Below are 21958 nucleotides of genomic sequence, written 5' to 3'. Positions count from 1 at the left end.
TTAGGACGCCGATTAAGACACCAGCGATTGAACTTTAAGTTCAAATTTAATGGCATTTGCCGAGCGACTGATTCGGGCGTTGATGACAACGCGGTGCGAGGCAACTTGCGGCTGCTGCAATGGGATCCGCCTCGATTCGGCGGCGTGGGCCTAGGCAGCTTAGTGGGTCGGTGCCGGGTGACCTTACGAACCCTGTTTGTTTGAAGTTTGTTTGTTTTGTTTGTTGTAATCGGAACGGCTCTTTGTGTGCCACTTGTAATGCCTCGTAATCTCGCATTTGCATCTCAGCCGCCATTGTTGTTGTTGTTGTTGTTGAAGAGCAATGAAATTGCCTCCCTTTTCTGAATGTGAAAAAATGCTTATGCTTCGTGTATTTATTGGATTTGATTTTTTGACATTTTTACACGCACATGCAAACATAGGAACCGTTATAATATAATACATACGGGTATTTATTACAAGCGCTGACCTACATATATCAAATATGATGCTTCGATGAAGCTATGCAAGCATTAAACAGAAATATTTTCCAATATTTATTACGCGTCTTTTCAATTTTCATATTTCGTATGGAGGGAAGCTTTTTGAAGTTGTTTCAGCTTTGACACTTCGCAGACTTTATGGCTTAAAGTGTCTTGTTACGTCTCAACCCCAATCATCTGTTTAACTTTCGATTTCTCGAAAATGTTCTGCAAGATCTTTAATGAGATCACAAATTGGATATATTGATCTTAAGATAAGAGATTGTTTTCCGAAATCTCCACATGACAAGCCCTCATAATTATCGAAAAAGCTGTCACAATTGTGTGAATACAAACACCCTACAAAGACTACAAACGTCTAATGGATTTGTACAGTGATCACAAACCGTTAGTTGAGCGCCTCTAGAAAAAAATTTTGATGGTATTCGAAATCCTAATTCAACTGGATAAATGTAGAAGACCCTGCATTTGTTCAAAGAAGTCTCTCAGTATGGGTTCAATATCAGACTACAATATACTCGTGAACTGTTAATGACTTTAACCTGAATTTACAGAGTATATTTGGCAATAACAGTACTATTTCACAGCGCTGATTTTCTCTTTTCTTATTCCTGCTCTCTTCACTATTTTAACCTATGAGCCTTTGATAATATTATGATAGAAACGTAACGGATCCATATATATTTGATTCCATTAAAATTGTATCTAAGAGTTGTGTGTTTCAAAAGCTAGTTTTCATAAAAAATATAGAAATTATAGAAAATCCGTTATTTACGATTCATAGTGTTTACTGACCAGTGTGTTCCATACAAGATAAATACCACTAAGTTGTATGAGATATATTTATATTTTTGTATCAAAACATATGCATCATGGAAATGTCAGAAATCTCTACAGCTGATCTACGTATTTAAATATATATATAAACATATATTAGATTAGATCAGACTATTTTTAGACTCCCTGCAAATATAAAGACCACAACGATTGCTATTAAAAGAAATACTCAACGACGACTTTTGAAACGGCGGTGTGAGTGGATATTAACAAAATGTGAACAAAATATAAAAAATAGTTAGCGAAATCAAAGCATTCGCTTTTTAACTGGATACGTGCGTGAAAATTATGAAATTTGAAACTCGACACGAAATAAATTTTCAGTGAAAAGGGAAAATGCGCACTCTTCAATACACACACAATACTCGCAATAATGTACACAAAACCTTGCTGTTGAGTATTCCTTCTATTGTTCGAGAGTTGAAAATTTCATGCTCGTGATTTTTGTGGCATTTCTACCCTTGATCACCACAGGCAGCAGTAGCAACAACAACAACAACAGCAAACTAACGAGAAATTTGAAGCCATAAAGCTAAGTCGCAGATTCGGTTGACGGCTGACTTGACTGCCTGGCGTCTTAACGCTCGAGGCATTGTCTATTCAGTGCGCTACCTACTTTCCGGTTATGTTTACCGAAAACGTCAAACCGTCGCAAATGACAGGGAAAAGCAATGGAAATGTTGCAATGAAGGAATTTTCCTTTTACTCGTAGATGTTAGAAATTTTCGCAACGGAAAACTGCTTCTCGATTTCAATTGCCTTTGTTTTTCGGCTTTTCGCTACCTGAGTGGAAGGTAATTGTAGCGCAAGGGACATTCACGTACAAATGAGTTTTGCTGTTGTGCTCTATGCTGTTGAACGTAGAACAGGCAGTGAGTGAAGCTGTTGCCTTTGTTTTGAAAAAGGACACATTCCCTGAAAGAGGATTTGAGAGGATCAACGGCGATTGCTGAACAGTCTTGCAGCCGCTTCTATAAATAGAGGTTGTGTGCGTCTTTGGGTCGCCATTGGTGATAGATTTATAGAAGATATTGCTAGTTTTCTGTGATTTTTACAAAATCTTTGCATAAAATATTTATAAAAACCAACATACATACATATATGCAATAACATTTGTGATATTTATCTAACGGTATATAAAGGTGTGTGAAAAATTTATTAGAAAAGAATGAAGCAAAATAGAGACTTTTGTAAATGTTGAAATTTCCCGCGCTTATCCTTGAGTACTCTGTGTTGCAAAAGATAGAAAGCGAGAGACTACAAAATATGCTTGACAGTTTTATTGAGCAACGCTTTTGAATTCAAGACTGTTTTGGAAGTGAAAAGTGAGCTTTGGTAATTTCAAAAGTGAATAAGCGATTCTCAATTCTTAATGTGGACCATTTTATGAGCCGCCATTTTCTCAATATTAATAAATTAAACAGTAGTGGGTTTCTGAAAACCGCCAAAATTGAGATTTCGAAAAGTCTCAAAAGTTAGTTTGTTTTCCCCAAAGTGGCGAACAACATTTAAATGACAATAAAAAAATATTTCAAAATTTGAATGTAATTCAAGTTTTCTGAAATATAATACGATCAGTTCTCAAAGAAATATTAAATAATTTATTATTATTTTCTGTTATTTTCAGATATTTTCCATACCACGGTCGAGCGAACTCAAGAGACTTGCAAACCCCGCCAAATTTTAACTCACCTTTCAACAACTTATACACAAACCAACACAACTTCTTTAGATATAAATAAAGTATATCGGCAGCAGAAGCACCGATAGCGCACGGACAGATCAACGTATAGCAATACAAAGCATGGGCGAGCTGGAAGAGAAGGAGACAGGACCATCAGAAACTACAACACAGCAAGAGGCCGTCGACGAACCTAAAGAGACCGACAAAATGCTCGACAAAAAGGAGGACGCCGATGGCGCAGTGCAGCAAACAGAACAAGTCGCTGCCAGTCCAAATACGGATAAGAAAAAGGCTGCGAACTCAAAGCCAACAACACCAACACCCAGCACTAAGAAGTCACCAAGTCAGTCGGTTGAAAAACTCGTCGCTGGCACTGGTGACGCACAGCCGGCGAAGGCGAATGGTGGTAGTGGCGAGGAGATAATTGACATACCAGATGCCGTTAAGCCTGAAGAAGGCGATGAGAAGAAGATGTCCACTGAAGATCGTGAGGTCAAGCCGAAGAAGATACCCATTGGTGGTTTGAAATTGCCCGGTTTCTTTATGAAAAACAAGCCAAAAGGTGATGGTGACGGCGCTGATGGCGAACTTTTGGAGCGCGAAAATAAAGAGGAAGCGCCAGCTGAAGCGGCAAACGTTGAGGGCAAACCGAAGAAGGAGGAAAAGCCTCGTAGTAATTTTGGTGAACGTTTGCGCAACTTTTTCGTGCGAAAGCCAGCTGCAGAAAAGCAGCAGAACAAACAGACAGCGAATGGAGATGCCGATGCAAAGAGTGGTGAGTTTGCATAACAAAGTTTGGTATTTGTTCTTGGTTTCTAAATGTATATTTCTCTTTGTGACTGTAGAAGCCACCGCTGAAGCAGCTGCCACTGATGGCGAAGCCTCGGAAGGGTTACCACAGAAACGCGGTCTTTTAAATGCCATCAAATTGCCGATTGCAAACATGATACCAAGAAAGAGGACGGATGACGATGTCGAACTCGGCATGGGCAAGGCAGGACTGGCCTCAATGGAGACGCTTGATGATTCGTTGAAAGATCAAGATTGTGTTGATAAAGCGCCTGCCAAGAACAATGGCACCGATGATGCGGTGAAATTGAAGAAAACTGCAAGTGGTGAAATCAAACCGGAAGCATCGGAAGAGGTGAGTAATTGATTGATGAGATAATAATGATATAGAAATATACCTATAACAACATACTAAATCAAATATTTTTTTGTTTTTAGAAATCTCCCGAAGAGCCTGAAGCACCCATTTCGTTCGCCGAACGCTTGCGTTCATACCGTTGCTCCCCGGATGATGGCCTGATCGTGCTCGGTATTTTGCTTTTCATCGTACTCATTGCTGTGATCGGCTATGTGCTCTCGCTTGAGACACTCACGTCGCCTCCGGTACGTGAGGGTCGTTTCATGGACGCCGTTACGGGTTGTGGCATGGTTGAGGGCCTGCAAGAGGATGGCGCCTTCGCATTCCGTGGCATACCTTATGCCCTACCACCCGTAAACGAACAACGTTGGCGACCGGCACAGCTGATTGGCGGTATCGATGACTGCTGGAATGGCACCTTGAAAGCGCACAATGTGAGCAACTATTGTACACAACGTTTGGGCAACGGCAGCATTGTAGGTGACGAGGATTGTCTGTACTTAGACATTGTCACGCCACATGTGCGTTACAACAGTCCAGTGCCGGTTATTGTATTGATCGGTGCTGAGACCTTAACTGGTCCATCACCTGGTGTACTCCGGCCATCGGCTCGCTATTCACGCTCGCATGACGTCGTTTTTGTGCGTCCGAATTTCCGTTTGGGTGCATTTGGGTTCCTTGCATTGGATGCACTCACCAAAGACGCCTACCCACGTACTTCCGGCAACTATGCGCTCTCCGACATCATCGCCGCATTGAAATGGGTTCAACTAAATATCGCGCACTTCGGTGGTGATCCCAAAGCTGTGACTTTACTTGGTCATCGCGCAGGTGGTACACTCGTTTCGGCACTCGTAACCTCTAACAAAATTGAAGGTCTCTATAAGAACGCTTGGGTTTCATCGTCGTCTGCCATTTTCCCTGGAAAGCCTTTGGAAGAGTCCGAAAAGCGCAATGAACAGTTTGTGAAATCTTTAGATTGCAGCGATATCGAATGCTTGCGCAGCTCATCGACCGAACAAATTTGGGCCGCCACACCAGACACCTGGTTACATTTCCCCGCCGACATACCCACCACAGAAGAGAATCCCAGCGCGCAACATGAATGGCTTGTTTTGGATGGTAACTTCCTGCAACGTCACCCCGCCGACGCCTGGAAAGAGGAACATACAGGCCAACCGAAACTCGTTATGGGCACAACAGCGCATGAGGCACACACCGAGCAGCTGCGTCAACGCCACGCAAACTGGACAGCCGAAGAGGTCCGTGCATTCATTGAAGCTTCGAAAATTGGCGCACTCAATCTAACCGACGAAGCCATACGACTCTACAATGCGACAAACTATCGTAACTTGGTCGCCATGATTACGGACATACGCACCATCTGCCCACTGCTGACCAATGCGCGCCTGCAACCGTCTGTGCCATTCTATGTGGTGCAGCAAGGGGAGGGCGAAAACCAGTTGGCCACCGTCGATACGGACGTGCTCGCCATACTGGGCCGTTATGAGCCGCACACAGCTGAACAGCGACGATTCATGTCGTCCATGCAACAGCTGTTCTACTACTACATCTCACACGGCACCGTACCGCAATACGACCCGAGTCGACGAGTGCTGAATATTGCGCAAGACCCGCTGCCGCAGCAAGACCACCCGAACTGCAATTTCTGGATTAGTCACGACATCGTGCCGCGTTACGCACGTGTGGACTAAGGGGGTTAAAGGAAAGGTTGGAATAACGAGTGACGAAGGACGTAGGACAAACTGATGTGTTAGATGAACGAGTAGGATGTGCGTGGCTGTGGACTTAGGGCGAAGTGAGTGAAAGATGCGATGCAAGTGAAAATGGGAGCTCTGCGTAGTCCAGCGTGGCAGCACGTCGACGTTTCATACATAAATTTACTCACACTCACACACACATAAACGAATGCATTTATACGAACTGAACAAGTTACATGACAAGCAGTAGCTCCCAATGAAAAAAGAAAAAAAAATTGGCGAAAGTTGAAGAAAAGACGGACACTCATAGACTTGCATGAGAAAGAAGCATGCGGAGAATGACAGTGAAAAAAGTATATGTTGCCTGGCGCATGTTTTCTCTGGAGCTTTATATACCGACTTTATATGGAATTTTTTACAACTGAAATCTCTTCTTTTTATACAAAATTTTCTTACTCAAAAAACAGAAACAAAAACAAAAACAAAGAAAAGAATGCGAAGGTTTATTTGTTTTTTATGCATAATTAATATATATATATATGAATATGAATTATTAATTATTGAGAATTAATAAAATATTTAGTGGCTAAGCAATGCTAGTTTTTATATGTAAATTTAATTTAAATAATAAATGAAACTAAATTAAGAGTTAATGAAATTAAATTTATTTTAAATTTTTAACGAAATCATTTGCAGCGTGCGCATTTTCCAAATTCATTGATTCGAATATCTGTGGAACGCATTCCACATGCATACATGCATAAGTTTCAAGTATGATTTTTATACAATTTAATAATGTGTAAGTCCGTATTTTATGTAAATTTAGCGTAAACACACACATTCAAACAAACACAAACAACACTCATATACATACATACATACAAAATGCAAATACGAATAAATTAAAATAAAAATGTGTAAAAATTACTTGAGAAGTGAAAAACCAAAACACACATGCATTTTATTATTTCCTTCTTCCTCGAAACACATTCAGAGCAACACCTGCGATTAAACATCACAACAACAGCAACATTAAACATACAACTTACTAACTAGTTTATGTAACTATGTATGTATAATGTGTAAGATTTTACACAAAATATCTTACATGTTCACATATTCTTCACCGAGAGGCATCTCAATTGCTCAACTCTCTCTTTAGTCTTCGTTGATTTTGATTCCGAGCAAGTCCATACTATCTCAGAGAGGTTCCAACGAAAATTTATTACAATTGAAAATATGTAGTTATTTCATGAGCTCGTATTTGATTTGACAAAGTCCTTTTAAGCGAAATCTCGGTTAACCCAACATTGACGAATGGGGCTTTTCACTACACACACATACATATGTATGTACGTATATCACACCAACATTTTTTTTTTCATTACAAATTAATACAAAAATCCACAAATTGAATTCTAACCTATGTAAGTGTAAGTATGTATACAAAACACATTCAGTATATACATAAGAGTGATCCATATGGAATTTAACATCTAACAAAAGTAAGTGAAATTTTGAGACTGTATTTGACACGAATTTGAATCAATTTTTTTTTTCAATTTTTAGTAATATCAATATGTATTTGTAACAATTATTCAGTATTTTTAAAAATATAGGCTTATACAAATAAATAAATAAAGTAGACACTTTTGAGGTTATAACAAATGTAAAATTGAGGTATTTAGAGAAATATGTATGTGAAAAAAAGGTTTTCAAACAAAATGCATTTATAATATTTTAATAGATAATGCAGATTATATAAATATTTATTTAAACTGTTTTTTATTTAATTGGAATGGAAAGTTAATTAACTTTAATATTATTTAATCTTTTTTTATTAAATTTAACTTTTAAATTCGTTTTTTTTGAAAACATAAAAACTCATTAAAACCTTTTATTAAAATATTTATATATATTTAGAAATCCAGAAAATTCATCATTGTAGTATAAAATAATTTCAGTTCAAAACTAATTATATTTATATGCTCTGTGAATCTTTATTTATTTTTATTTATATATATATAAGTGTTTAAATACATATATACAATATACAGTGAAAACATTCAACTCTCAACATCTCATTACTAAGTACTTATACATATGTACATATATGTATGTATATACATTTGATCCAAGTATTGCCATTCCACAAATCTTTGTACTTTAGGTAAATAAAAACAAATTTCTATCAAAACTATTCGCCCAATCTAAAACTATATATGAAACAACACGAATTCTAGTTGTAAAATATGAAAATTTGTTATATTTGTATGCATATTTGCTTGTAATAAATGGTAAAAATAAAAAGAGCAAAATAAATAAAAAACAGAAATGAATTTCTACACAAATGATAAGTTGTGAGTAAAACTCCTTAATTTTTGTTATTATTATTTCTATTATTATTATTATCTCTATCGCTAGTTGCTTAAATACAAGTAGTTGTAACTGCATAAAAACTTCCCCGATAAGCTTTGCGAAAATCTGCTAAAGTGACAGTTTATAACCGCATATGTGTACATTCGAGTCATTCGAGTTACGTATGTACAACAAACAGCCCTTGCCCGATAGCGTAGAACCGGCTGTGGTGGGAATTGTTTGTGTATCTTCACATTATAGTTGTAATTAAAATATTTAAATCCCCCCTTTGGTTGTCCCGAACATCAGTCGGACATCCAACCTAACATTATGTGATTAAGTATTTAATACTTCTACTTTAGTAATTCTTGTCATCGTCGAACTGACCACAGGTGTGCGGTATTCCTCTTTCAAACACTCCTCATCCACATGTACATACATTTCCGATAAAATATGAAACCAACTCTCTTTTTATGTTCACATTCAGTCTGAGCAAATTTTTATTACCATATTTATTAAGATTTCAATAAAGTCTCTTTGTGTTTAAACTTACATTTGTATATATATAGACATAATGATCACAAAATATCATTTGGTTGCCGCACAAACTACTAACGTCGAATGAGCGCTGGTGTAGAAATAATGATTGTTGATAATTCTTATAAAAAGCGCAATAAAAATCGACTAAGCTTAAACTAATAACAATAAGGAAATGAGCTATTTAAATATAATGGATATTTAGGTATCAAGCAACATACTTATTTATATATTCAATGGCAAAAACAATTCAACACACATCAACCCGATAAAAAAAACTAAAATGTACCATAATTGGAATGCGAATACACTAGGTGTTCGAGGAGGTCAGCTTGTACATGCGACATTTGGTTTCGGAGAGACCAGCCAGGTAGGTTGCATTGCTCGTATACACGGGACATATGTCATAGATGACTTCTTGTGCTGGCATTGTTTGGACGCGCTGTTCGCGACGCACGTCGAACAATGCTAACTGTTTGGCATCCTGTATGTAGCCAGCTACCAGCGTATTCGCCTCAACCGCAACTTGCGCACAACGTGTCATCACTGGCGTAGCTTTGGAACCGTAGAATGTTACTTTCAGATTGAGTATTGGCGTTTCGTCGACCTTTTCCATGCGACCGACAATATAACGTGATTGCGGATGGCGCACACTACAGCGCGCCGAAACCAGCAGCGTTTCATGAGCAGCATCGTAATGCATGGAACAGAAGGGCCCGTCCAAAGGAAGGCGTGTGGCAATTGTTGAATTGCTGTTGCTGGTGTATTCGTAGAACCAAAGCGATTGCAACTTGCAGACGAGAAAGCCACCATGTGGAAAACTATTGCATGGGGACACACCGGCCACATTAATCACAGTACTAAAATCGCCTGTAAAATATGACAGTTTTGAAAATTTCGCATAAACTTCGTGTCATGTAAACTCACCCTCTGTTTTGTATTCCTCCAGAATGTTGTCTGGGAAACGCATGTCGTAGGTGTATGTGCTGCCACTGGAGGAACCCAAATACAGTATATTCTCTCGCTCTTTGCGATCCATAGCACACGCCCAGAGCATTTTCTCGCCCGGTTCGAATGTGGAGACCACTTGACGGGAGCGCAAATCGAACAATTTGGAACGTGTTTCCATGCTTGCAACAGCGAGGAGCTGTTGATCGGAACTTAAGGAAATGTCGCGCAATAACTTCGACGACGCATGCAAGAATGTTGAGGTACGGAATGTGGGCATATCGATGAAGCGCACGCCATAGCCCGGAAATAGGCCTTGTGCACTTTTCTGCGATGCCAAAATAGAAGAATGCTGTTCAGCATGTATTAACACTCGACAACCAGGTTCGCGTGTCAACTCAATTGTACGCTCGAGGTATATCCGTTGTATTTGGAGCCTTAGTAGTTGCTTGTTATCGGCAATGTTGGCTTCATAGCTGAAGCTATTGCCTCCACCAGCACGCAGCATTTGTTTCATGCGATCATTCTCTGCCTGGAGCGTTTGCATTTGCATAGCTACCATTTTATGTGTCATTTTCAAAGCGGCCACTTCTGTTTGTAATGTCTGTGTTCGGCTACGCTCCGTGTCTAATTGTTCGCGCAAGCGATGTTCTTCGCTACGATCGATTGCCCTCAGACGTTTAGCGTATAAGCAACGTATATCGCGGTTTGTGGCCTTTGATTTGCATTGTGGACAAGCCTTAACGCCAGACTGACGCGCACTCTCTGCCAACCAGCGGCGAATACACGAATCTCCAAAGAGATGTCCACAGCGCAGGGATACTAACCGATGATCACCTGACATCTCCCAGTTGTCGAGACAAATAGGGCATGTCATGCCTTCGTCCTCTTCATCACCCTCCAGACCACTGCCATCGCTTGATTTCACCCGCGGCGTGTTCGATTTGGGAGTGCCCACACTGAGTCGCTTTCTCTTCTTTGGTGGTGAAGGCGAAACCAAATTTACCGTTGGGTCCTCGTTGTTTGATTCGTCAACAACAACAGCATTTGTGCTGATACTAGGTCCTGGCAGAGGGTCCGGTGGAGTGGGTTCGGGCGCAATCGCTAAAAAAATTTATAAATGTGGTAACAACAGTCATACATATCATTGAAAAAATATATAATACCAATTTCAGATCCTTCGTCACTTGATCTTCGTTCTTGAGGCGAAGCTGCTCTAAGCATTTCTTGTGCTTCGTCCGCCAGTTGATTAATAGGTTCAATTTCAGCTGCATCTGCATCAGCATTGTTGTCTTCTTCAGTGCTGTTTGCCTGTGCCTCTAAATGCTCGGCGTTAGCTTCAGTTTCAGCACCATCACCATCCTCCTCGCTTAGCGCTCTTAACGCGATGTAATCATGGTCGGTATTACTTATTTGGCCTCGCCTCAGGCGTGTTCTTCGCCTACTGACGTTGAATTCGATACTGGAGTCATCACTGGAAGTTGACCGAGTACGACGAGCTACGTAATTGTGATCGCCTTGGGATTCTCCCTGTGAGTTCTGCATTATTTGCTCTTACAAATGAATTTCTCCTATGCTGCGAACTAAATTTGTCACGTTTGCGTAGATATTGTAAAATTTCAACAAAATGTAAACCTTTCAGGACTTTGATTCAAAAACAGCGGTAGAAACTCAGTGTTGCACTTTGTTCGATAAAAACTATCCTTAATTGTAACAAAACAGGTAAATATATATATTATTATAGCAACAATATAAGTGAGAGCAAATCAGTACTTACATTAAAAACCTTTGATATTTATTTCTCATACTCTTAATTTCAAAATAGACTATAAATACGTTTTACAATGGATTTTTATAATTCGAAATTGGCGAACAAATCAGCTGTCATATATTCGCGAAACAAACCTGAATTTATTATTTATATATAGTGCTGAAACCCTGGAAAATATGTGCTGCCAACACGAAACATTAAATAATAATGACTACACTCATATAATGAAATTATTTTTTTCATTATTTTCGTATAGTAAAAAAGATTTAAATTAATAAAGTAATGTAATGACTCAAAAAAATTGCACAAATCAAAATAAAGGATTTATTAATTGTCAAATATCTGCTCAGGTAAAATTTTGACACAACTGCCCTATTTATGTTTACAACAACGCGGCAACATTCTCAAAGTAATTTCGCAAAGCCGATTGTCAAATTCAGCGCAAAAAAGCCTAGGCCTAGTTCAATTGCATTGAAATTTCTTAAAATTCTTCCGTTATTTCTAGTTAAAAATTAGAAAAGTTAGTGAATTGCAATTCAATATATAAATAAAATCAAATTAATGTGTATTTGTTTCTTATATCTCAGGTAACATACACATTGTTGTGCTAACTTTCAGTTTTTCTTTCCTCAGGCCTGAATCACCCGCCCCAACGCCTCCTGTCTTAAGATTTTTGCGTACTTATTTGAAGCTGACATTCCTCTCTACCTCGTCTTTCGAAAGTTAAATTTTGTTCGTCTATCCAATTAGAAATCGAACGTATTAAAATTAACATCTTAAAGAAGGAAAACAACAACAAAACGAAAGTATGTCTCAATTGAATACACCCGAAAAAGATGCGGCTGGTAAGCCCCCCACTAACCGGCAACAAAGTACCCACAGCCCGAATTTAACATTGCAGCTTCCCAGTCCTATCATAACCAAGCGCACACGCACTGCTTCAACGTGAGTTTGCTAATTTTTATATTTTGCAAAAATGAAAATATTTGTATTCAAATGCAAAAAATATCATTTAACCTCTATCATCTAATCATTTATTGTTGGAAGTATTTGCGAATTGTTTCTTGTAGCATTCCTAATTACCTAAATAATTATTCCTATAATATATTTTTAATAATGTATTGTATACAATTTCAGGTCCGCTCGCGCTTTGGAAAATCCTATTGAAACCGGTATTGTTAAGGCGTTTAGTCGTTCGAAGGGACATGGGTTCATTACACCCAAATCAGGAGGTGATGATCTCTTCTGTCATGTATCTGAGTAAGTAATTCTATTATATCGAGATCTTTCTTTATGCATACTAAATAATATCAAATTGTAGTATTGATGGTGAATATGTGCCACAACAAGGTGATGAAGTAAGGTACCGTCTGTGTGCAATTCCGCCTAAATTCGAAAAACACCAAGCAGTACATGTACAAATCATCAACTTAACACCAGAAGTGCATCATAAGTGGGAGGAGCCCGTTTTCCCCGACTCGCCTGCTCAGTAAAATGTTGCTGAAGTCACAATTTATTAATTGTACACACTTTTCATGTCACAAAAACCCTTAGCCAGTGGTAATAATAAGTGTATAGTTAAATCTTTCTTAGAAATACCTAAATTTGCCATTAAAATAGGAGTCTAACAAATTTTATATGAGCAGACCACACATTTAAAAATTAACATCTTTACACATTTTACAACAACAATAAGAGCAAGAGTAGTAATAATACAGCGAAAATAATTGAAATTCAAAAGAAACCTAATAGGCTGCAGGGAACTTTGCACACATACTTTAGCACATTTTTTACAAATTATAGGAAATATATTAATTGCGACCGGAACGTCTGCAATATGAAATTTAATCGCTCTTATTCTCAAGAAAATCCCGTTTTAAAAATAAGAAAATCAAATTGTTGTTTGCTTAGCTAACCCGTATCACATTCATATCGTTTATTGTAAATATGCGATATGAGTCATGGTATACAAGTGTTGTTTATGTGCAACATTGAAATTATAATTAAGCGTCAATAGCCAGAGGCAATTGCGTCTAGTATACACGTGAAAAAGTCGTATCAGCGCAACAACAAAGTCGTTTAAGTAAACAAATAAAAGGAAGATTGGCAAGGTTAACTTTGCTTTTATTCGCTGCTACTGGATCTGTGGTTATATGATAGTATCGGTTGCTGCCATTTTAAATCTTGTTTTATCAAATTGATCGTAGAATCGATCAATATTTCAAATAACTTTTAACTGATTTTAAATTGAATATCCTCTGTTACTCTGTTAAATAAAGTAAATACTTTTAATATTAATACAAAATATATAAATCACTTGCATTAAAGTAATTCAGGTTTATTTATTCACTTGTTATTAACTGATTTCTAATGCTTTAACAATTAATCTAAATGGAATGTTCGTATAAAACAATCATGCTTACATAGATAGTATTTGTACTTTATGCTACTTTTGATCAATAAAAATAAATAGATGAAAATAATTCAAAAAAATTGTTTTTTTTTTTTTTTAACTGTACAACTTTAATAGTTATTTCCTTTTACCCCCTATGCCCCATTTGATTTGAATGTAATTTTCTATGAAGATTAAACGCCGAAGTCCGGTTATCCCTTGCCGGAAGTTAGTAAAAGTCAACAATTTATAATTAGAAGCTGAATGTTTGTCGTTAGTAAAAACAAAATATTTATATTATTTTCAAACATTTATAAAAAAAGTACTATAATACCTCTGTAATGGTACTGATGGCTAATCAGTCTGAGTGCAACCCTACAAAAATCTGAATTGCTCAACTACACTGAACACACCCGGTCGGCATCATGTAACATGGTTTTCGATTACTAATATATTTGTGTTAAACAAAGGCTGAGAAATTAATTTCTCAATGTTTATATTTTATTTTCTGCCGCAAATTTATATTTTGTTTATAAATATACAACTTATGCGAAAACATCGCAAATATTTTTTATTTATTGAAAACGAAACGGTTGGCAACGACTTTATGAGTCCGCTGTCATGTAGTCAGAAATGGTGTGAAGACGAAATTGGCAACGCTGTTTTGTTCAGTCTCTGTGTGCGGTTTGTGTGGTGCGTGAAAAATTTTCCCGTTTTGTGTTGGTGGATAGCGGAAACATGAAAACTTGTTCAATCTGATTGTGAATTAATGGAAATAGTAAATAAAAGAGCAATTATAACTATATTTAAGTGAAAAGTCGAATACTATTCCGTAAGTTCATTTAGCTACAGAATATATAAACATGGTATGAGAGCTTGTGCAGTGGAAAAAAATGTTGAAAATGTTTGTGGCAATACATTGTGAAAGCGACGAAAACGCAGCATAAAGTGAAAAAACCGAAAAGATAAATAATAAAGGAATTGAGAAAAGTGTTTGTGTGGTCTCGCCCCTTTTTGATGCTGTGCACAAAATTGTGCGTTGAAAATTATCTTAAAAGATAAATTTCAGTGAAATAATAATTTTCTATGTGCGTAAACTATAATTTTCTACTGTTCAAAAGTCCTGCCAACAGCTAACCATTCCAATATCTACACAATCGGTCGTGTACAAAAAAAAGCCTTTGCTGTCGATTTGTGCTTTTCCAGACAACATCCACCGTTGCAGCGGCCATAACTTTGTTTCTATTATGTTTATGCGTGTACGTGTGTCGATATCCTTTGGCTCGTTTCATTACATTACTTCCCACTTTTAATGCCCTCTCGATATACATATACGATATAGATCTATGCCTTTGTATATGCATATATTGTTTAGCATACGGATATTTCGCAAAATAGTCGCATTAGAATATTTTTTTTAGCTATACATAGCAACAAATATCATTTGGATTTTTATTACATATTTGGTTATTTCTTTAATTTGTCAGTAATTTTTAAACTTCATAATAAATCCTCATATTTACTTAAACAATTAATGTTAAAAAAAAATAAATTATTTTATAATAAAGTAGAATTTGCTGATGATTGCACTATAGATTGATTCAAAATTTTTTATTCATATCTAGCCAGTTTTAATTTGATTACATTTGTTTCTATGCTTAGTTTCACTAAATCCAATTTGATATGTACCATGGAATAGCTGTATAAATGTCATTGACGTCGACAAAATTCTTTAGTGCTATCGGTTTTGTGTAAGCGAGGACGATTCAGTGTTGTGGATTTGAGGTGAGTAGAAATTTTATGGCTAATTAATTGTAATTATGTTACTTCCAATTACTTAATTTATACAGTTTTATGAATCTGGCGAAGGGACTGCAGTAGTCATGATTGTGGGACATTAGGTTTCGTTTGTTATAATATATAAATTAGAGATATGTATTTACACTGTCATATCTTTATTTTACAATTTATTAATTGACAGAATTTGCGTGAAAGTAATATGGCCAAACATTTGAAATTTGTTTTAAAATAACAATAGATTTCAAAACTGTTTTAATATAATGTTAGTAAAGTTGTTTTATTCTTTTGAAATCTGTCTCATCTCATCTGTTATATTAGTGAACCTCACATGTGTTTTCGCTTCATATGAACATTGCCCACACTCGCACAGGCACATTGTGTCCATACAACTTTCCTTTACAAAATCCACATGAAGGCAAAACACTTGTACGCATCACTTAATAATGTCTTGTATCAAATAATAATGGTGTCATAATGTCATTTCGTATTTTATATTTTTATTTATTATGGCTCCAGCTACCGCGGCTGCTATCGTGCCTATTGCACAGCTGCCTTCGCTGCAATTGAACACATTGTTATTGCAGTTGTAGACGAATGTGCTCTTGTAGCTGGTAAATTGGTTCAATCAAAAGCCTCCAAATAATGAGGAGCTGAAGAAGTCATGAAGAGCATGTGGAAAGGAAAAGCGTATAATGGAATTTACTGCTGTAAACGGTGAATAATTGTTGCAATCGTTTGTTGTTTTCCTATGTATACGGTTTTCCTTATCTTTTCTCCTTCTTTTACATTGCAGCATGTGTCTGCACTCAGCATTGTGTGTTATTATTGTGGATTCTTGCTTTGCGTATCAATAAATAAGTCAATGCACTATTTTTAAGAATTGAGAGTAAATAGTAGTTTTATTTGTTTACGCTTGGTGTTAGTATGTGTGTGTTCAAGCATACTATATTCAACTATAGGCTTCTTTATTGGAGTGCTGTTTATTAGGCTTGCCTTATAAGCACATTTAAATGTTTACAAAATGCAGTTTTTGGTATTAGCTTCAAATTATTTGTTTGTTTTTGAATCTGTTTGTATTTAACCCTTGTAATTTTTGCTTTTCAACAACAACAATTGTTCTTCTGACGAATTTTGTTATGTTGGTTTGATTTTTAGAATTTGTGGAATTTTTATTTCTAATAATTTTAATAATAAATCGTAAATGAGTCAGAAAAATATGTCGAGAATATACCAAAGTTAAGGATTTACTTAAGCCCGTTGAAATTAATTGTTAGTTAAGTACATAAAATCATCAGATTAGCAAAGCTAATAGAAGCAACTGCCAGACTGTCGGTAACGTTATAGTTTTTTCTCGAAAATGTCCAAATAAGATAAGGGTTAAAGTGGCATGCTAAAACGCAAAGGTAACCATGCACGGTATTGTAGTTGCACGCATCTGCCTACCAGGCTACTGCTCCCATTATCTACAATATAAGAATCTAAACATTAAATGCTATAAATATCAGCTCAAACTATGTACTAATACCTTTTATATTTGCTCTTTTTTATTATACTTCTATGGCTCTATTAGAAGTGAATACGGCCGCCTAACCGTTGTTTATCATTCGTGGTGAAACACACGCACATTGTGGCTTGCTACACGCACTATGATGGGTAAACATTGACTAGATGATATCTCACTTGCTTTTGAAGTTGCTCGTTGCTCCACCGCTCCATGCTTGTATGTATGTATATGTATGGATATAGTGCATATGTTTGCTTGCACCTTTGCTGCTCACTGCTTGTCTTATCACACCAGCGACATTGTTTGTACGAGTTGTTGCTGAACCCATTCATCTCCATTTTATTTGGTTTCCCCGAAGACCGACCTCTGTATTTGACTTTATATTACTCGACAGTTCAATATTTTTCCTAGCCGCGGCTTTTATGTGCGAGTCTAGAGATGTGTGAGTGAGTGTGTGTTTATTTGTCTGTCATTGGCCTGCTACTATTTGGTCTATGTAGCTGCAATAAAGAAATGCATATTACCACTGCATTTGTACACATACATACGTACTGTATGTAGAGATTACCCTTCTTATTTAGTCACTTTCCGTATCTACATCGCTATGCTGCTCCTATCTCGCGTTGCTATGCTTTGGTTGTAAAAAGTCGCAGACACACTTGACTCACATTTGGTGTGCGTCTATCAGCACCTCCTGTGTGAGACGTCGCTTCAGCGCTCATTCCTTGGCGTTGTTTTAAATATTTGCTCCTAAAAATAGCAGCGACAATATTTTGCTCTGGCTCCTGCCTGTTTGCCACATTGTGTTGCACACAACATATTGCTAGTGTAAATATACCGATGTCTTCTGTGAACAGTGACTCTTTGAAATGTTTGCGTAACAGTTTATTGCTCCGCTTGGAGTTTCATTTGCAGTGCCGCTTTTCGTGTGAAAAAAAATGTTATTTTTTTATGAAAATACAGTGGAACTTCTCCAACTCGAATCACCATAATCCACAAAAAAAATCGAGTTATAGAAATTTTCATGAACATACGATATAGATGTACTCTTTTAAAATTCTGCCTCGATAGTAAAATTTAAAATTTTGTATTATACCCTGATTGAAAAATTCGATTTATGAAGGAAATTTGTATGGAACTTTGATTTCTATTGCCACTCCAAAAGTTCGAGTTTTGGAGTTCTTCGAGTTATAGAAAGTTCGAGTTATGGAAGTTCCACTGTAGTTCAACGCTAGAGCTTGACATGAATTAGTTTTATTAGTGAAGACGTTTAGTTAGTCCTTACTCCTGTTTTAGACTCTAGTATTGAGTCTACCATGCCCTAAATTTATTGCTTCTGAAACAGTACCTTCTTCGACTCAAGACCCAAATGTCCTTTTGTCTCAATTCTTTCGATGTTGTCTCTCCAATATCGCATATGCAACTAAAACCTGTTGGAAAAATCTGTAATTTCTTACTGTGTAAATAGGCAAGAACATTTCTGCAATTCACTGTATCTATGGACACTTAGTTGCATGCTTGTAATTGTCGCCGTGGCAAGCTGGCGTATTTGTTCTTTGCATTGTTTGCAGCTGCGAAATGTGGTGCAATGTCAACTATTGTGTGTCGAGTTGAGGAGCGAACCATCCGTGCAGGATCCATTAACGTTTAAAAAATCGGAATAAAAAATTAACGAAAACAGTGTGGTATTGCCGTCGTAATTATCGTCTGTCCCCATCGAGTGCGTCGCACTATTTTTTGGAGCTGCAAGTAGCTTACGCACTCAATACTTTTTACATTCTTTGGCAAGTGAATTGAAAATTACGCACGTTTTTGTTTAACATTATCAATAAAAAAGTATAAGTGAGTTAATACATAGTAAAATAGATACATTTAGAGTTTTATAAAAGTTCATGTCTTCGGTTTCCGGTGCTCTACGTTTACCTAGGTTTTTCATTTTAACTATATCCGGTGCGCCCAATAATCGGATTGGGTTAATATTATAAATCATTGATCATGTTTTTATTATGTTGTACATGTTGAAGACGTGAAGAAATTTTCGAAAGACACACAACATGAAGAATATAAATTATTTATATAAAATATTTGTGTCTCTAATCACGAATATAATAAGCCTTTGTAGAAGGGCTTCCAATAAGAAATACAAAAATGCACTTTTTATAAACTTCATAAATCACAAAGTAAAATGTGAAGTCCATTTCTCAAATATTTATTTCCATAAAACGAGTCTATAGCAGAATTGCTCAAAAAAATATTGCGCAGTATTTTTTATTCATTGAAGTTCACTAATCTTTTCACAATAATTTTTCATAAAAATGTGGTTTAAACTGACATACCTCACATATTTATTGTGCTTAGCTTCCCCAAATATGCACACAGCAGTAAATATTCGTTGACCGCACTCCATCTTTCACTCACTCTCTCTGTCTCTCGCTCCGACTATCAGTTTCTTGCACAGTAAGCGCAGACTTAATTGAAATTAATTCAAATAATTTGAAACTTTCCAGAGCGTACTAATGAACTTTTCTGCGCTTCCTTTCCACGTCGTTTCTTCCTTTCGCATGCAACACAGTTTCGTTCTTTGCATTTTACTTTTTATCTCGCATTTCCACCAACTCAACTACCCACGCGGTAAGTTGGCCGCTTCCAGCGCCCGCACCACCACCTCTCCACAGTCGGCGTATTATCATATCATGGTATCGTTTTCCACCTCATTCCACCTTTGGCCATTTGGTTGCCGCCAACGCTGCGCCACTTTAATGCCGCAAACTCATGCATCTCGCTCGGTAATGCCGGTAAAGTAATAAAGCCCGTGAAACTGGGTTAGTAACTACTTTGCCACATCGATAGATAGTTTTGCATGGGCCATCGATCGCTTCGGCGTGTCGGCATGCCGCACCTGTTCCCCCTGCAACGCGCGGAACACCTGCGCTCTGGTAGCTGGCTCTCGATAAGTCGGTTGTTGGTGGCAAAGATAACAGCTGCCAATACCCGTGCACAAGTCGGTGGCGCCAGCAAGCGGTGGTACGCGGAGGCCGTGCAACAAATTGCCACTAACCGTTCATGCAACAAAACGAATTCAAAATAGCGGAAAAGCTTTTAAATGAAATGAAATCAAATAAACAATAACTGTAACGACATCAACGCCGGCAACGCCAACCGAACGCGGCAAGAATAATACTCATTCGTGAAGGACGGCAACAACAATTGCCTCGTCGTTGTAGCAATCACTATTAACTGCTGGCAATATGTATCCCCGCTTGGTTGTGGCTCTGTGTGCGAGAGACACAAAGGCGGCGAGCTTACAATGACAGTTATTGATAAAGTGGCGGGGAATGACGGGGAACACAGCAATGCAGTCGAGCGAGCACCTGGAAAATGGACAAAAGTGTTGCTGCCACCGCGGCCGGTTGCACGTCGGAAGCAGCAAAAGTGATGTGTGGCCAAATTGCAAGGGGTGTTGATGGGGAATGACAACTACAGCAAGAACAGCAAAGAGAGTGGAAGATGAAAACGCAGTGGATTGTAAAAAAAAGTAGAGTAAACCAAAATACTGTGTGGTGCGTGAGGCCTTGACAGCTTCGAGCGGTGCTTTGCCGCGAAATTGTAGCGATTATCTCTTTCAAGCTGAAGACAAAAGTTGTTTTTTTTTTAACGGGAACTCTTTAAAGTTTTGCGTGTCACTGGTTTCATACTCCTCATTGGTTTGGACACTCGTTTTGCGAATATTGAGTTGGATAAACTTAAGTCCCCTATCACATTTTCTGGATAAAAGTGCAAGTTCATATGCTTTATCCACGAAAACTATGTTTCATTCCAGGAGTTCGCTCAAATTTTAGTATACATGTTACTAAGAAGTGAGTTTTCTTGTGGAAAACGTAGGGTTCCCGATTTATTTATTATTTTATAATCCTTCAATTATTGTATACAGCAAAAGTTCAAGAAGGATACCGCTAAAACTCGCCTTCAACAAATAAAAGCCACCACCGCAACTATAACTATAATACCAACTATAACGGTAATTGAGTACATGTCGACATTTGACCTTGGCAAAGTATTGGGGAAAAGAAAAATGTGAGTAAGTCCCATGTCACTCAATAACCTGCCATCCAATCCACTTATAATGCAGCAACATTAAAATAAAATGCTCACAATTGGAAATGTGGCACAGACATGTCACCTCGAGCAACAACTGCGCCACCCTCCTCGTGACATTTGTCTGCAACACTTTTGCAAAACAATAAATACTCGCACTTATCGCTCAACTGAAGTTTTGCGCAATGAGAGCGAAGTTCGCGGGAGGGGGGCGAAATGGCTTACTGCGAAACTTTGATTGTAACCCTAAACTCCGCTGGAAAGCGCGAAGTTAGTGGGGATCATCAATTAAGTTTTCTGCGCTGTGACAATTTCTGTACTTTTGCCTCGAAAATGGCGCAAATGGAAAGATGTGTTCCAACTCTGAAACAACGCCGACGGGGTTCGCCCTTTAAAAGCTGCGGAGTGGAGTTGAAGAAGTTTCGCTTCAAGAGTGCCACAGAGCGACTGCTACTTTTGTAGTTTGCTGCACTGCGAGTTGAGCGGCTAAACTTTATGCTCCACTCCACTCTTGGCACTGCAACTAAGTTCATGTTGATGAAGAACAAGGAAAAGTCAACTCACATTTTCGCATGTATCAAGTTGAGAAGAACTAAAAATCAAATCAAAAGGCAAAGGCACAACTGCGCTTGGCAGGGTCAATTGAAGGTACAATTGCAGCGTTCACAACTTGTTGTCGTAT

At 37.6% G+C, this 21958-nt stretch overlaps 4 protein-coding genes across 17 annotated transcripts in view; 3 read left to right on the top strand and 1 right to left on the bottom strand.

The window, feature by feature from the left end:
* Positions 1-6820, top strand: part of LOC105211829 (neurotactin) — a 55193-nt gene extending 48373 nt beyond the window's left edge. For 2 of the 5 annotated variants that reach the window (XM_054228758.1, XM_011183483.3), the window contains exons 2-4: positions 2947-3778; positions 3849-4147; positions 4231-6820. In XM_054228758.1, the coding sequence (XP_054084733.1) occupies positions 3124-3778; positions 3849-4147; positions 4231-5865 (2589 nt within the window). In that variant the 5' untranslated portion in view covers positions 2947-3123 and the 3' untranslated portion in view covers positions 5866-6820. Of the gene's footprint in view, positions 1-1492; positions 1515-2311; positions 2462-2750; positions 2864-2946; positions 3779-3848; positions 4148-4230 lie in introns of those variants that run through there. The other 3 variants (XM_054228760.1, XM_054228757.1, XM_054228759.1) reach the window with 3 other exon arrangements.
* Positions 6821-8695: 1875 nt separating this feature from the next.
* On the bottom strand, positions 8696-11648 carry LOC105211846 (E3 ubiquitin-protein ligase RFWD3). 2 transcript variants are annotated; one of them, XM_011183520.3, is made up of 4 exons: positions 11492-11648; positions 10881-11412; positions 9694-10818; positions 8696-9636 (listed from the first exon to the last, which is right to left on the bottom strand). In XM_011183520.3, exons 2-4 carry the CDS (start codon positions 11257-11259, stop codon positions 9077-9079), a joined length of 2064 nt encoding a protein of 687 aa, XP_011181822.2. In that variant the 5' UTR covers positions 11260-11412; positions 11492-11648; the 3' UTR covers positions 8696-9076. The 2 variants fall into 2 exon arrangements, with proteins under 2 accessions (XP_011181822.2, XP_011181815.2); XM_011183513.3 differs by having other exon boundaries at positions 10881-11417; positions 11492-11646.
* Positions 11649-11847: 199 nt separating this feature from the next.
* LOC105211866 (cold shock domain-containing protein CG9705) lies at positions 11848-13816 on the top strand. 2 transcript variants are annotated; one of them, XM_011183538.3, is made up of 4 exons: positions 11848-12005; positions 12119-12430; positions 12623-12745; positions 12807-13816. In XM_011183538.3, the coding sequence occupies exons 2-4, from the start codon at positions 12294-12296 to the stop codon at positions 12976-12978; spliced, it is 432 nt and encodes a 143-aa protein (XP_011181840.1). In that variant the 5' UTR covers positions 11848-12005; positions 12119-12293; the 3' UTR covers positions 12979-13816. The 2 variants fall into 2 exon arrangements, with proteins under 2 accessions (XP_011181840.1, XP_054084736.1); XM_054228761.1 differs by having other exon boundaries at positions 11892-12005; positions 12073-12430.
* A 709-nt stretch (positions 13817-14525) lies between these two features.
* The window catches only part of LOC105211882 (tyrosine-protein kinase Src64B), a 54921-nt gene continuing 47488 nt past the window's right edge, over positions 14526-21958 (top strand). For 3 of the 8 annotated variants that reach the window (XM_054228917.1, XM_029040027.2, XM_054228916.1), the window contains exons 1-2: positions 14539-14709; positions 15540-15662. The gene's annotated coding sequence lies outside the window, so the exon portion shown is untranslated. The other 5 variants (XM_029040037.2, XM_029040030.2, XM_029040034.2 and 2 more) reach the window with 5 other exon arrangements.

Source organism: Zeugodacus cucurbitae, chromosome 4 (assembly GCF_028554725.1).
Source record: "Zeugodacus cucurbitae isolate PBARC_wt_2022May chromosome 4, idZeuCucr1.2, whole genome shotgun sequence".
Classification (NCBI taxonomy): Eukaryota; Metazoa; Arthropoda; class Insecta; order Diptera; family Tephritidae; genus Zeugodacus; species Zeugodacus cucurbitae.
Note: the sequence above shows the minus strand (reverse complement) of the source record. Positions and strands in the feature narration are given on the sequence as shown.